Source organism: Gorilla gorilla, chromosome 1, assembly GCF_029281585.2.
Source record: "Gorilla gorilla gorilla isolate KB3781 chromosome 1, NHGRI_mGorGor1-v2.1_pri, whole genome shotgun sequence".
NCBI classification, from domain to species: Eukaryota; Metazoa; Chordata; class Mammalia; order Primates; family Hominidae; genus Gorilla; species Gorilla gorilla.
In genome coordinates this window covers 31,000,366-31,014,617 of record NC_073224.2, presented here as the reverse complement: position 1 = coordinate 31,014,617, position 14,252 = coordinate 31,000,366, and the positions used below count along the sequence as shown (strand labels likewise).

At 37.7% G+C, this 14,252-nt stretch overlaps 1 protein-coding gene across 2 annotated transcripts in view; it reads left to right on the top strand.

Moving 5' to 3' along the window:
* GPATCH2 (G-patch domain containing 2) overlaps window positions 1-6,330 on the top strand; it is a 201,763-nt gene extending 195,433 nt beyond the window's left edge. For both annotated transcript variants that reach the window (XM_004028411.4, XM_055379546.2), the window contains exon 10: window positions 1,959-6,330. In XM_004028411.4, coding sequence (XP_004028460.2) covers window positions 1,959-2,179 — 221 coding nt within the window. In that variant the 3' untranslated portion in view covers window positions 2,180-6,330. The remainder of the gene's footprint in view (window positions 1-1,958) is intronic.
* Window positions 6,331-14,252: the final 7,922 nt, after the last annotated feature.

Below are 14,252 nucleotides of genomic sequence, written 5' to 3'. Positions count from 1 at the left end.
AGAGAACACTACTATACTCTGGAGTTTCATCATTAATATTTTTGTTATTCTTATTGATGTTTGAGATCCAAGGATCCTTCTCTGCTGGTACCACCATTCTGAACATAGTCTCAGAGAAAGAGTAGGACAGAGAGTTCCAACTTTTTTTGTAGTTGGGGAGAAGGTGCTGTAATAATCCTGAGTCAGGGAAGAAGAAAACTGATGATGGGAAAGGGATAGGGGCAGGGTGAGGTGTAGGTTGGTGCTAAAGAGACTCATGAAACTTTGAGAGAAGTAAGTGGTTATTTCAACAGCTGACCATTTCAACCTCTGTCTAGGAAGACATGGTCCACATTTCAGAGCAGAAATATGCTAGAACCAGGACTCAGCTGCTATACCACAGGCATTCTACAGATATTTGGAAAGTGTAGTATAGGAGGCCTATGGAGGGAATGGTGTCAAACTCTGTGTCCCTGTAAATTTGAGCCCTGGTGTAAGATTGGACTGGGCCAAATATGTTCTCACTAAGACAAAGGTTCTTTTAAGATAGACTTTCATCTCTCTTTTTTTTTTCTTACAGACTGCAATATTAGTTTGTCTGTTATTCACTTTCTTCTAAAAGGGGAGTAACCATGAGAAATGCTCTGATAATTAAGACTTCTGATTGCTTGTATCTGGTTAGCTCCAGATTTGCTATATTCCCTTTTCATACACCATAATCTAATACCTGCTGCTAGAGAAGGAACAGAAATGAACCAATCAAGGAAAGAGCCAACCTATACCACACCTGGGACAGATCAACCAAGGCCAAGGACAAGCCCAAGCTTGCAATTGAAGGAAAGAGCTCAAGTTCTTGTATTTTTTGACTGTTATGGTGTTTGTTAATTTCTCCATCCTTGGATTTCAGATATCTAGTACTTCTGAGTTTTTCCCTAGAACCAAATATACAGTATCTATGCTCAACTTTTTCTATAAGAGCCTACAAAAAAAAATTAATTCGAAGTCTATTTTTGAAAATGTCATCAAAGAGAAAATGCTTAAAATAGGTGCATTTCTCAATTACCTGCTAAGAAAATACGGTAAACAACACCTATATCTAAATTTCATGTTAAGCACTAACCAATCTCCTTTTTCAAATAAGGAATCAAGGGAGAGAGGGAGGGAGGGAGGGAGGGAGGGAGGGAGGGAAGGGAATGGAGAAATATATCTATCGCTGGAGGCCTATGAAGGGAATTGTGGTCTATGTACCTGCAAATTTATATAATATATTTTTTAAATTTTATAATATATTATCTCTTTAATATTATTTTCCTCTATTTTCTTTCTACTAACTTTTATAGTCATTTAAACATGGCCATGGAAGGAAAAGGAGGAAAGGAACTAAAGGATGCATATGTTACAGACTGAATAATAAATAACAAGGAGAGAGATTATAAGAATGTAAATTCCTAGGAATTCAAGATGCCACCAGTTGTGCTTTTTGTTTGGTTTGGTTTTAGTTTTGGTTCTGTTGAATGTCAAGGTCATGGGCAAATGTGAGATATTACAATATAGGTTGGTGATTTTCTGAATAATCCATAAGGCTAACATGGTAATGAAAATAAATCCATTAGTAGAGTACTTTATGGTTTACTGAGAAGTTTCTTTACATACATGATCTCATCTGTCCTACAAAGTTCTGTGAGATAGGCAATGTAGGTTGTATTGTGGCTGTTTCACAGATGAGAAAACAAAAGCCCAGTGAGGCTGAATAGCTCACCCTGCTGTGAAGTGCTAGAATTGAAATTCTAAACAAGATCTTTCTTCCATTGTTCTCTCAATTACAAAAAGTATCCAAATACTTTTTGTATACGCAACCCCCTCTAGTACCTGGTTGAAAAACAAAACAAAACAAAACTTAGGAAAACATCGTTTTCATAGCCTAATATCTTCACCTGTGTTCATACTGATTAATGTGTGCTGTTGTTTTATCATTTCAGGATTCGTAGGTGAAAATGCCCAGCCAATCCTAGAAAATAATATTGGAAACCGAATGCTTCAGAATATGGGCTGGACGCCTGGGTCAGGCCTCGGACGAGATGGCAAGGGGATCTCTGAGCCAATTCAAGCCATGCAGAGGCCAAAGGGATTAGGACTTGGATTTCCTCTACCAAAAAGTACTTCCACAACTACTACCCCCAATGCAGGAAAATCCGCCTAAGAAAAGCAAAGAAGAAATGTTTTACAGACTTTATTCACTATGTCCCATTGTTCTAAAATGATAACATGACTTCTGTTTTTGAAGCAAAAATCTACATTGCCTCAAACACATCACTCTAGCTTCCTAACTGCATACAGTCCTGCCATAGTGAGAGAAATGGGATTTCATCACAATTCATGGTGCTAAAATGAAAACCTCTGCCCTTTAATTTTTTTCAGTAAATTCCAGCTATTTCTAGGTATAAAGAGCAGCTCGTTTCTCTTATTTATTTTAATCTCATGTGTCAATACTTTCCGATGCTTTGCTTAATTCATGTATGTGTGCAGTGCTGCAAAGCCCAGACAAACGTGAGCACACCCACCGGTTTCTAAAATGGAATAGACAGGAAAAGATTGTGTTTTATATCATCCCTATCTATTGTAACCCAAAAGACCTACCATCGCATCGGTGAAGTCCGAACACATCTTTGTTTGAAAGGCTTGTCAATTTCATATTCCTTGAATTGGCTTCTTTGTGAGGATTTTCTGACAGAGTGATACCCATCAATTTTCTATCCTTAGACAATGTAGTGTGAAGTTCACAGTTGACAAACAACAATTAATGTTTCCCTTGGACGTTTTGACAAAAATAAACCTCATCATTGTTATCACCAGAGTGCCCTCTACCTTACTTTAATGCAGATTTTATAAATTTTACCTCATTTAGAACATAAAATAATTCTTGAAAGAAAAATGTATTTTTTAAATTCACCGTGATTGAACTGTAAATTCTATTAATCCAGATGTACTTCTACCTCTGTTTTCCCAAAGATTGATATTATTTTTAAGATCAACTCAAGTGTAGTAAACGGATTTAAAATTTTAATCATTGGAGTAATTTATTACAATATTGAATCAATTTACATGAAGAGTTAAATGGCTCTCCCAGAACTCAGATTTCTGGCAATGGCCCAACCCATTTAGAAGGTGAACAAAAGAAGTAAATGGTACTGATTTGCCCTTTCTAGGACCCAAGATGTTACTTTAAAACCTAGCAAAAGAGGTCATTTGTATTACGTGCCTAGTATTGAGCTGTTTCTGAGTCATTTGCTTCATAGTATCAGAGATTCTAAATTGCTTTTAGTTTAGAAGATCTTTATTTATTATCTTCATTATTAACAACTTATTATGATGATGATTATTATCATTCTATTTATAATGGCCTTTGCTGGTTGAGTAAAGACTGAGATAACACATGTGAATCACCTTTCTAATGGGTTTTTAAAATCTTGTCACTTTCCAAAAGAGTTCTTTTGTTTCTTTTTTTTTTTTTTTTTTTTGACAGAGTCTGCCTCTGTCGCCCAGGCTGGAGTGCAGTGGCGCACTCTCGGTTCACTGCAGCCTTCCTCTCCTGGGTTCAAGCGATTGTTCTGCCTCAGCCTCCCAAATAGCAGGGATTACAGGCACCCACCACCATACCCGGATAATTTTTGTATTTTTAGTATAGACGGAGTTTCACCATGTTGGCCAGGCTGGTCTCGAACTCCTGACCTCAAGTGATCCGCCCACCTTGGCCTCCCAAAGAGCTGGGATTACAGGCATGAACCACAGCGCCCAGCCCCCAGAAGAGTTTTTAAAAGGTGTTAAAGGAGGTTTGTGCACGTAACAGACCTTTCTCAGGTGGTCCCCTAAAAAAAATCCTGCCAACTAGGGAGGGGAAGGCCAACCTGCTATTTGAAAGCCTTCACGGTTTGCCAAATGTACATTTCTTGAGAATTATCTTCTTTCCCAGGGATATTGTACCTAGAGGACAGGTTGGTTAGGGGACTATGGACGACCAGAAGAGATGTTCTTCTGAAGCATTCTTACTGGATAAAGTAACCCCATGGTATCATTACTTTCTACAAGTTTTTTACTTACAAATTTGCCATTTTTTTAACCAATATTTTCTAAATGCTCATTCTGTCTATGTAGCTGGGGGGAGATTATACACAAGTTTTAAAACTTCTTTATGATAGTGTATTGTGCTCTAGGGTCTATTCAAAATTTGGTGTTTGAGCTTTTTGTTAATTTGATTGCCTGGAGATCTGCTAAAATCCTGGAATCTCAAAAAGCCAAGTTTGAAGCCACTGAGAGCAAACAATGAGGTCATTGTTAGCCTGGTTCCACACTCCTGAGGACTTGGCTGTTCTTTTTCACCTTATTATGTTCTAATGGAGGTAAAAACCCTCGTAGTGAAGAAGAGCAGTATATACACCAGACTAGTGTATAGGAACTTCTTCATTAAATATTGCAGTCCTTATGAGTGCTCTTTATTGTTGCTGTTCTGGACAGGTACAAATCTTCTGAAGCAACTTCTGTAGTATGTTAACTTAGCTTCTCTAACACCTAAAAAAATTCTTCTTTGTATTTTCAGCTAATAGAAGACAGTTCTTCTTCATCTTGACACCTAGAGCCCTCTATGTGATTCAGAGGACTTAAAATACTTCTTATTCTGTTGAAGTGTTTAATTGTACAGAATATATGTACTCTACAGTATATGTGAATCAGCACTCAAAGCAGAGAAGTGATAACATCCCAAGCTTCCCCCATACTTCTACTGACATGCCCTCAGTCTTTAAGAAAACTCAGTACAGACCTGATGTTCTGGTTGTACCTGAACTTAATTGGAGAAACAAACGCAATTAAAATACGAATTTTTTAGTGTAAATCAAATGTCTTCCACCATCTGAAGCCCACTAATTTGTGTTTTATATATAGTTAATTTTTTGCCAGTTACAACGTCCATAGAACCCCAAGATTTAGAATGTATCATTTATATTTCCTCTAAAAGGTGGTAAGATATTTCTTCTGCTGTTTTGTGAAGCCACTCTTCTACAGTATCTGTAGCCTTATAGCAAATTAATTGGTTGTACTAAAAATTTTAGAGACTGCATAGGTCTCCCTTTTCTATCCTAATTACCTGCAATAGCCTAGAGACGCTGAGCATGATTACATTAGCAACTTGACTGTTTAAAAAATTTGTTATACTTGATAATGACCAGACTGTGTGCTGGAGTCATTTGTTTTCTTCTTTTCTGCTCCCCGAATACACTATTTAATTTGGTTGCTTTTATTTTTAAACTATATGGCACCCTTTTAAATAAACATTCATTGCTAATTAAAATCTGCCAATAAATTGGTCTCAGCATTTAAATACCATATATTTTATAACTCATACTGTGGCTATCAAACAGAAGTTAACACAGTAGGGGTAAAGATATACATCATGTGTACCTATAGGTGTATTTATAATGCCTGTGTGCAGTATACAGACATAATTACAAAATAATGCATTTTATTAATGTTTATTTTAATATTGAGAATTGGCATTCTTGTAAATTTAACTGACAATTGCTTCTATTCAGTACACTTTATTTTGAGCAGATATTTCCGAAAAGAGAAAAAATCACTGTTGACATGCTTTTTAAAACCGTTTTCACCTGTATTTTGTCTTTCAAAAAGAAAAGTGATCTAAATTGGCATTGTAAAGAAATTGTTAGCAAAGAATTTTTTTTTTTATTTTTTCTTTTGGTAGAAAGTCATATTAATAGTACAACAAAGAATGAAAGAATAAAACATAATGTTTAAGAACATTATTTATAAGCAGTCATTGTCTTTGTGCTTTAAATGTTTCCCTTTTACCTTAGAGTTATTTTTTAAAAGTTGAAAGTACTTTAAAAATTTGTTTAAATGAGTACCCATTGACAATTATCATTTAATAGTGCAGTTAAGTTCACCGAAAAATTTCAATATCTCAAAAAAATTAGAGAAAAATATTGGCAAATGTATTTGATTCACAAATGTATTCATAGCCGATTGTGAGCTGCTCTACCACATTTTCCTGTTTTTATTGTTTCTGCGAAGCTTGATTAGACTAACTTGCTTAAGGTCTCTTTCCCCTCAAGGATTCTGTGATTCTAATGTAACAAGGTACACACGCTCTCTCTGATCACTTAAAGTATCAGAGTTCAAATCTGTTACAATCACTCCATTTCCTTTTGGAAAGTTGTGCCTCTCATAAAGCTGCTTGGACATTTTAAGTGTTTTGTAATATGCATTAAAGTGTTGAGTTTTGTTTGCTGTAAGAGGCATTTCACTATGTTGATTAAACTTATCTTTTCTCCAAAAAAACTGAGTAAAGTTGTTAAAATAAGTAGGGTTTTTTTTTTCATGCAATAGGTATTAAATACTCATTTATTTAACAGGCTTGTAGTAACACATACTCAACTGGCAAGTGGACCATGAAGGCTCCTTCTGCTGGGTTCCTACTAAGCAAAGACTCATTACCTTACACACCTGACACTTTAAGTAGATCCAGATTTGTCTCCAGCGAGTCAGTGCCATTAACTGCCAGGAGTATGATCTACTATTGCCACTTTTAGTTTTATCTGTACATTAGAGTTGTCTCCTGTCTTTGAATTGTCAGACAGTTTAAATCATTCTCAGATCCACATACTTCCTTCCTGTTGCAATATCAGAATGTCCTGTGTTTGTTTCTTAATTTTTCAAGGCTGAAGTAAGGTTAAAATTGAGGGCTATTTTTTGTGTTTCTTTCCTTTTTTTTCTTTTAGTTTGAACTTTCAAGATAAATTGCTAGTATTTTAAGAGTGTGTATAATGCTTGATTTTCCAGCTGTAAGACTAGAGATAAAAGTATATTACAATAGTATCCCAAATAAAACAGCTAAAACTATCTTCTGTCTGTTTGCATCTCCCTATTTCTAAAAAAGTTTCTTTCTTTCTAAAATCAATATTCTTCAATAAAAATAGAAAGACTGAGAAATAGTATACTAACTCAATATATGCTTTTCAAATCCAAACAAATTCTTCCATCACTTATTGAAGTTAATTTCTTCAAATGCCAGGATTTGATATGTATGATATGCAAATGATTTAGCGAAGAAAAAAAACAACTAAAGTTCTGTTAGATGACTGACAAATCTGGGATTCTAAAGTGTCTCATTGATGGCTGTAATTCATTATGGAAACAGTATAGATGATCCACATTGCATATACGAGGCATGAAATTCATAAAATAATTTTTAGATGGTTGTGAAGCACTTGGGGAATACATATTAAAAGTTTGAAATTTATAATGTGCAAAATCACAATATTTCTAATACACTGGCCACAGCGTTGTTACGTTCTCAGCAATAAGTACAGTGGCCTGTAATCTGTAAGGCTAGATTCTTGATCGTCCCACATCTTTATATGCCTGTCCTCTTATTGTACCTCTTCTAATTCCTTTGCTGTTTTTCTAAACACACATCTTAGTCTACTTCACATGTTTTAATATTACAAGACAGTCTTCCAAAAGGAGGGAACAATTGCCAAGCACATGGGAAACCAGCATGTTTTGACTCCCACGCCATTGTATTTCTCCATTAAGTCCCTTAACAACTCAGCTAGAAACAAGCGGCAGATTTTTTTCCCTGACTCAGTGAGTAATTGTCTGCGCTGCAGTGACAGATGTGCAATATAGCAGCTTCTTCAGGAAAAAATTAACAGTTTGTCCAGCATGTCAGCTCGCTCTTTTTAGCGCTTGGGAGGTCTTGGCCCCATTATGGATGATTTAAAAATTGAGGCAAGCAAAGACCAGCTGCCTGCACTGAAAGCCTTCGTTAGTCGGCCTCATCTGCATTCCAGGACTCACTTACATCCAGAAATTGGTGGAGCCCCTCTGGCCACAAGATGAGTATGGGCTGACAATGCCTTGATTTGTTGAGAGAGAGAATAAATGGGTTTTTGAGAAGATGAGGAAATATCACCATTACTGGCCAATTTACAGCATTTTATCTGTTCTTCAAACATGTCACTTTTGTTATTGTTGCATGGTAATTACATAGTGAAATGGAAAGAAAACAAATTCTGGTTACGTATTCAGATGGATTGCAAAATCATATAATCCTGATAAATGCCCATTTATGATACACATGGATGAAAGGTTCATTTTAATTTTGAATGGCTAGCTCAGCCATAAATAGGATATAGGATTAAATTCCAGAGAATCTGATTACATCAAAGCAAACAGTCTTTCTCTTTACTTCTTCAGATTCAGGGAGATACCATGAGGCATTTTCACAAACAGGATTTTCCTGAGACAATACAAAAAGTGAATTCAGAAGTGCATTTTCAAAAGAATAACTCCCAGTGAAGCCCAAGAGAGCTCTTGTTCTGGGGATCGGTTGGCCTTAAAGGTTTCTCAAGAAGCCGGTGGACCAAAAGATTCAGTGTGCCAAAAGACTTCCACCTTGGAGGAATCGCTCAGTTTTTTGAAGCTCACACTCCTGGTTGCTTCCCAAATCTCATCAAATATTTGGAGAGTAGAAATCAAATGCTTTTCCTTGTGTTCCTTTTTGGAAGATTATTTCTCCCCCATTCCCAAGCCAGTTATGGTAAAAGAATGTGGAAGTTTAGCTGATCATGAAAAGCTCAGAGATGCACAGGAACAAGGGGGAGCGGCACCCCAGGGCTACTACTTAAAATGTCAGGTGTGGAAAGTAATGAGTCTCTGCTTAGTAGGAATCCAGCAGAAGGAGTCTTCATGGTCCACTTATCAGGTGGGTATATATTACTGCAAGCCTGTGAAACAAAAGAGTATTTAGTACCTATTGGCTCCCAATTTTGCTGTGGCAGGGAAAAGGGCATAGAAGAGGTACATTAGCACTTAACTGCTTTGGGCTGGGGTGGGAGGTCAGGGAGTGGTGAGAGACATGAGGTCACTTCTGTTCATGACCTGTTGGTCAGAATTGCCCACACGGGCCCAGCTGAATTGCACAGAAGCTGTAGATAGTAGGGGAGCATGTGGATATTTGGTGAGGACTAATTCTGCCATATAATCTTGATAGGAAGCATCCAGACTGAAATATCAGGCTGGGCATGGTGGCTCATGCCTGTAATCCCAGCACTTTGGGAGGCCGAGGCGGGTGGATCACCTGAGGTCAGGAGTTAGACACCAGCCTGACCAACATGGAGAAATGCTGTCTATACCAAAAATACAAAAATTAGCTGGGTGTGGTGGCGCATGCCTGTAATCCCAGCTACTTGGGAGGCTAAGGCGGGAGAATTGCTTGAACCCAGGAGGTAGAGGTTGCAGTGAGCCAAGATTGCACTGTTGCACTCCAGGCTGGGCAACAAGAGCAAAACTCCGTCTCAAAAAAAAAAAAAAAAGAAATATTGAAGCAGCCTATACCATATTTCATTGAATCTAAGATGCCATTGATTTTAAGATGCACCTCAATTTTATGTACCATTTAGAAAGAGAGAAAAACTACCAAATTGCAGTGCACCACCCATGACGACAATGTATCCCAATTTCGGCTTTCTGGGGAGAGAGGGTTGGAGAAAAATGTTCATGTATTTTTACTTCCCTAAAGATCCCAGTGAAGGCTGGCCGCAGTGGCTCATGCCTGTAATCCTAATACTTGGGGAGGTAGAGGCAGGCAGATTACTTGAGGTCAGGAGTTCGAGACCAGCCTGAACAACGTGGTGAAACCCCTTCTCTACTAATAAAAATAGAAAATTAGCCAGGGGTGGTGGTACATGCCTGTAATCCCAGCTACTTGGGAGACTGAGGCACAAGAATCACTTGAACCCAGGAGGTAGAGGTTGCAATGAGCCGAGATCATGCCACTGCACTCCAGCCTGGGCAACAGAGAGAGACCCTGTCTCAAAACAAAAAAAAATAAATAAAAATAAAAATAAAAAATCCCAATGAAGATAGTCATATTAATCAGTCTTCTTAATTTCATAGCTGCCCCCACCATGGGCACACCCTTAATAATAAACTTTTGCTGTGGCTCCAAATGATACTAGGTTTTAAAAATTACATTTGACTAGAACCTATAAACAGTAAAAGTACAGAGTTTAACTGCCTGCCACTCAGTGACTAATTTCTCACTAGAGCTGACTGCAAGTCACTCAGGAAACATCAGCCATGCCCACCAAGGCCTTTGAACCCTACCATAGCTCTCCCTTGCATATGCTGCTGATCGTGGAGAACCATGAAGGAAGACACAGAACCCAGTGCTCAGCTCCAGTGGAGAATAGAGTTGTCCCAGGACTCTAAGAATAGCTAATGTTTTAACAGTTTCCTCAGATATGCTGTTTATTACAGATGCTCAGGTTGAAACTCTGTCTTTTCACAGTCATTTTGGGAGTATATTCTAGAACAGTGTCTACCAGTCATTAGAGTGCATAAGAAGCACCAGAGGAGTACTTGAAAAACTGGTATTCTTAAACTCTACTCTCAAAGAGGCACCTGAGAATCAGAATTCAGTTGAACAAGACTGTCTTAGAAGAAATAGATGAGGTAATCACCAAACCTTTGCCCATATAGCCAAGCTTGGTCTTCTATGGTGGATCTAACTGTGTCATCTGCCCAAGCTCTCCTTTTCTGGGAAGTATTCTAGACACTACCACTCTCTGACCCTCTGTGGAATAAAATTCCTGGGAATTCAGTATTAGGACTAAGAGATTTCATTTCAGCCTTGATGTGACTGGTCTCTTGAAGGGAGGATATCGGGAAGCAAACAAACAGAGAAAGTCTGTAAATGAGAAAAAAATGAAACAGAGGATCAAAGAGAACAAAGATGGAGAGAAAATGTTTGTGTTTCCTACAACCCTAAAGACCTGGCTTAAGGTTGTCAGATGTTCTCTTCCAAAAAGACAAGAGGAATCTCACCTGGAATGTGGAGGAAGCAACACTTCTTTAGGAGAATATGACCTCCTTCCGTAGGACTGGCCTTTTACATTATTGGACAAAATATACTATTGGACAAAATACTGACCATGTGAGCCAAACATCTCATTAGCAAACAGACAAATCAGAGGGTGAATCATTCACATTACACAAAGATTTTTCATGTTGTAAAAGAGCACAGGGTCCTTTTAGGTAGCACTTTCTGAAGTGCTTATTTACAGATCATTAAATACTTAACAGAGGGAAAAAGTAAAAGCTGAAGTGCTTTAGTCAGTATTTATTAAATATCTACCCTAGATTCAGATAATACAAATCTAAAATTATAATGACAGTTAATTGTCCAGTTTTTCGATTTTTATGTTAGCAGACAAGAAGCTAAAATAACAGCCTGCCCAGGTTAATACATCCCAAGTGTTCTAACACGGTTGTAATTCTTTTCTGAGGTCTTATTCTCAATCCCATAAGACGCCCCCTTATCTTATAATACATGTCCCTTTTTTTTACAGGCTAAATTAAGAGGCTTTCTGTTACTTCCATATAATACTAATTATCTGCTGGACGTTGGCTAATGCTTAAATGTATTGTAAAACACTGAAAAGTGCTATGTTTGACCAACTGAATTTTCTCTGTGCAATCATCTCAGAATTTATAGGGGCTGTTACACCTTATAAGGTTTTAATAAAGTTCTATCTTGTGGCAAGAGAGCATTTTAAGTGACATTGCCTAATTTTCTCTTTAGTTCTCTTTGTTTTGGTGTCAGAGGGTGGGGACAGGCTTTTCCTCTATTGCTCAGGCTGATGTGCAGCAGCCCAATTACTGCTCACTGCAGCTCCAACCTCCTGGGCTCAAGTGATTCTCCCACAGCAGCCTCCTGAGTAGCTGGAACTACAGGTGTTCACCACCATGCTCAGCTAATATTTTTTTTTGTAAGAGATAGGGTCTCACTCTGCGGCCCAGGCTGGTCTCAAACTCCCATGCTCAAGCAATCCTCCTGCCTCAGCCTCTCAAAGTGCTGGAATTACAGTTGTGAGCCACTGAACCCAGCCTCCCTTTTTAAAAATTGACCCAAACTCTATCAAATTCTAACCTTCTCATTCCTATCTATAGAGGAAACCCATTACTTCAAGGGACACTCATAAGATTGGAAGAGAATCCTGAGTAATACTTAGCATTATTTTACATATAAGTAATAGATTACCTAAATTGTTGGACAACATCCAGCAGAGAATTAGTACTATATAAAATAACGGTATTATTTTACTAATGGTGTATAACATGTGATTTTTTCATTGAGCTCTTTTATAGTTTTTATGTGCCACAGAGTAAACGAGAGCATGGCAAGGCTGTGAAAAACAGAAGCCATGTCCTTTGGTCTTTCCATTCTATCTTGTAACTATTGCTTCTCACACACTCAGGCTAGTGAGTTCCGCTGTTAGCTGTTGAGGGGAAACGTCTAAGTGCCTCTTCTGTGCTGGAGATTTCATACACCATTTCTCAATGGACATCACCGAGAAGTTTTACTACTCTTTGGTTCTTCTCAGTTACAAAGATTAGATGGCACTTCCACAATGCAGACTAATTGGGGAAAATCTCATTCCTAAATTAGCAGAAAGTCCAAATTATTTAATACTTACAGATATGCCACGTTATTGTTTATTGAATAAAATTTTTTATTTAACTGGATGAATATTCCGATCCACATTGGCATACAGTATTTGTGTAGTATCAAGAGTTTCAAAAACTTTGATTTTCCTTAACTACTTTATTTCCCCTGTAACTTGCTTCTGCCATTAACTTACATGATAAAACTATGATTTTAGTGCACAGGCATACTAACCAAGCCCATGTTCCAATTACCACAAATTCAAAATGTGTAACGCCCACATACCTAACATTTGACAGTATCCCCTGATGTATGTCTCATGATATGTCAGTCTTCTGATCATAGATACAGAATAACACTAACTTGGCAACATGACCTTGAACAAGAGCCTAAGCATGATTTCCCAGAACAATGAAGAAGAAAGTGATGGGTTTTTTTCTTTTAAAGAACTGGGGTCCAGGGTCAGTGACCCTAACTCCATATATAATTTGTAGAATTGGAATGGGTTCAGAGAAAAGACAGATGATTAAAGGCTAAAGGGACTGACTTTAAGGAAAATATAAGCAATGAATAATGTAAAGTTTGCTAAATAATGGCCACAGAGAGGGTTTAATAACCCCAAGAATATTTTAAAGACACAAACATTAAGGAGGAATAAATTTTTTTCAATAATTACCCTTTAGTTCTAGAACGTGAAAAGTATGTATTGGCTGGTTTAAAATTTTTAAAAAGTGGTGGGGGCTGGAGGGGGGCGGCACTGGGTTTTGAGTAAAAAGAAGCCAAAAGACATTTATTTTAAAAGAAGACATTAAACTAATCAAAAGGTGAGCTAGTATGAAATATCAGTCCAAATTAGCTGAAACCCTTCGTGAATCCATTGACGGCAACATTTCAGCCCTACTCCAGGGTGATGGGCAGAAATGTTTTAACACACCTAAGAGTCTAACCTCCTCTCTCCATTTCCTCATCATGTCTGGCAGTAGGTTGAGCGAGCAAAGATTTTTTGGTGCGCCTCACACTGGGTGCAGGCATTGTGCATTCCTGTGTTGATGAGTAGCGTAGGGTTTTTCTGTGACCCTCTCCCAGTCCGTTCTTTAATCTGACTTTTGCACCTGTGAAAACAACCACAGTACATCGCAGGTCATTAGGCTAGGTAAACGGCTCATTACAGAGTGAAATGAGACCAATGATAGTCATATTCTGCCAATGCAGAATGCGTCTACTTCCTATTATCTAATTAAATGCCACTTGCTAAGTATTTATGGAGCATCTGCCATATGCATATCACCAAGTCGGTTACTGCAAGGATTCATAAGAATTTTATACTGTACTCTCCACCCACAAGGGATTTAGCATCTTTTTGGAAATATGCAACATATATTCAGGAATGATATTCAAAATAGTTCATAATCAGACTGGCACAGGCACCAGCCAGTGAGACTGGAAACCCATCTTATCTGAATGAATGCCAGCTATTAATAACTGATAGAGTGTGATGGTGCATGCTGGTGAATACCAGCCTTGCTTTCATCTGATTTTTTTTAACTGTTGAAGAAAAAAAATGTTTAAAATCTTATACTGACTCTAATCAAATGCCAGTATATATGATGGAATGTAAATGCCGGATATGCAGCTCTTACTTGTCCACAGCAGACACCATGAAAGTGTTACTTTCTTGTCCAAAGTCAGAGTGGCTGCTTGCACAATTTTATTTGAGGGAAAATATTTTTTCAAGCAAATGCAGAAGAAA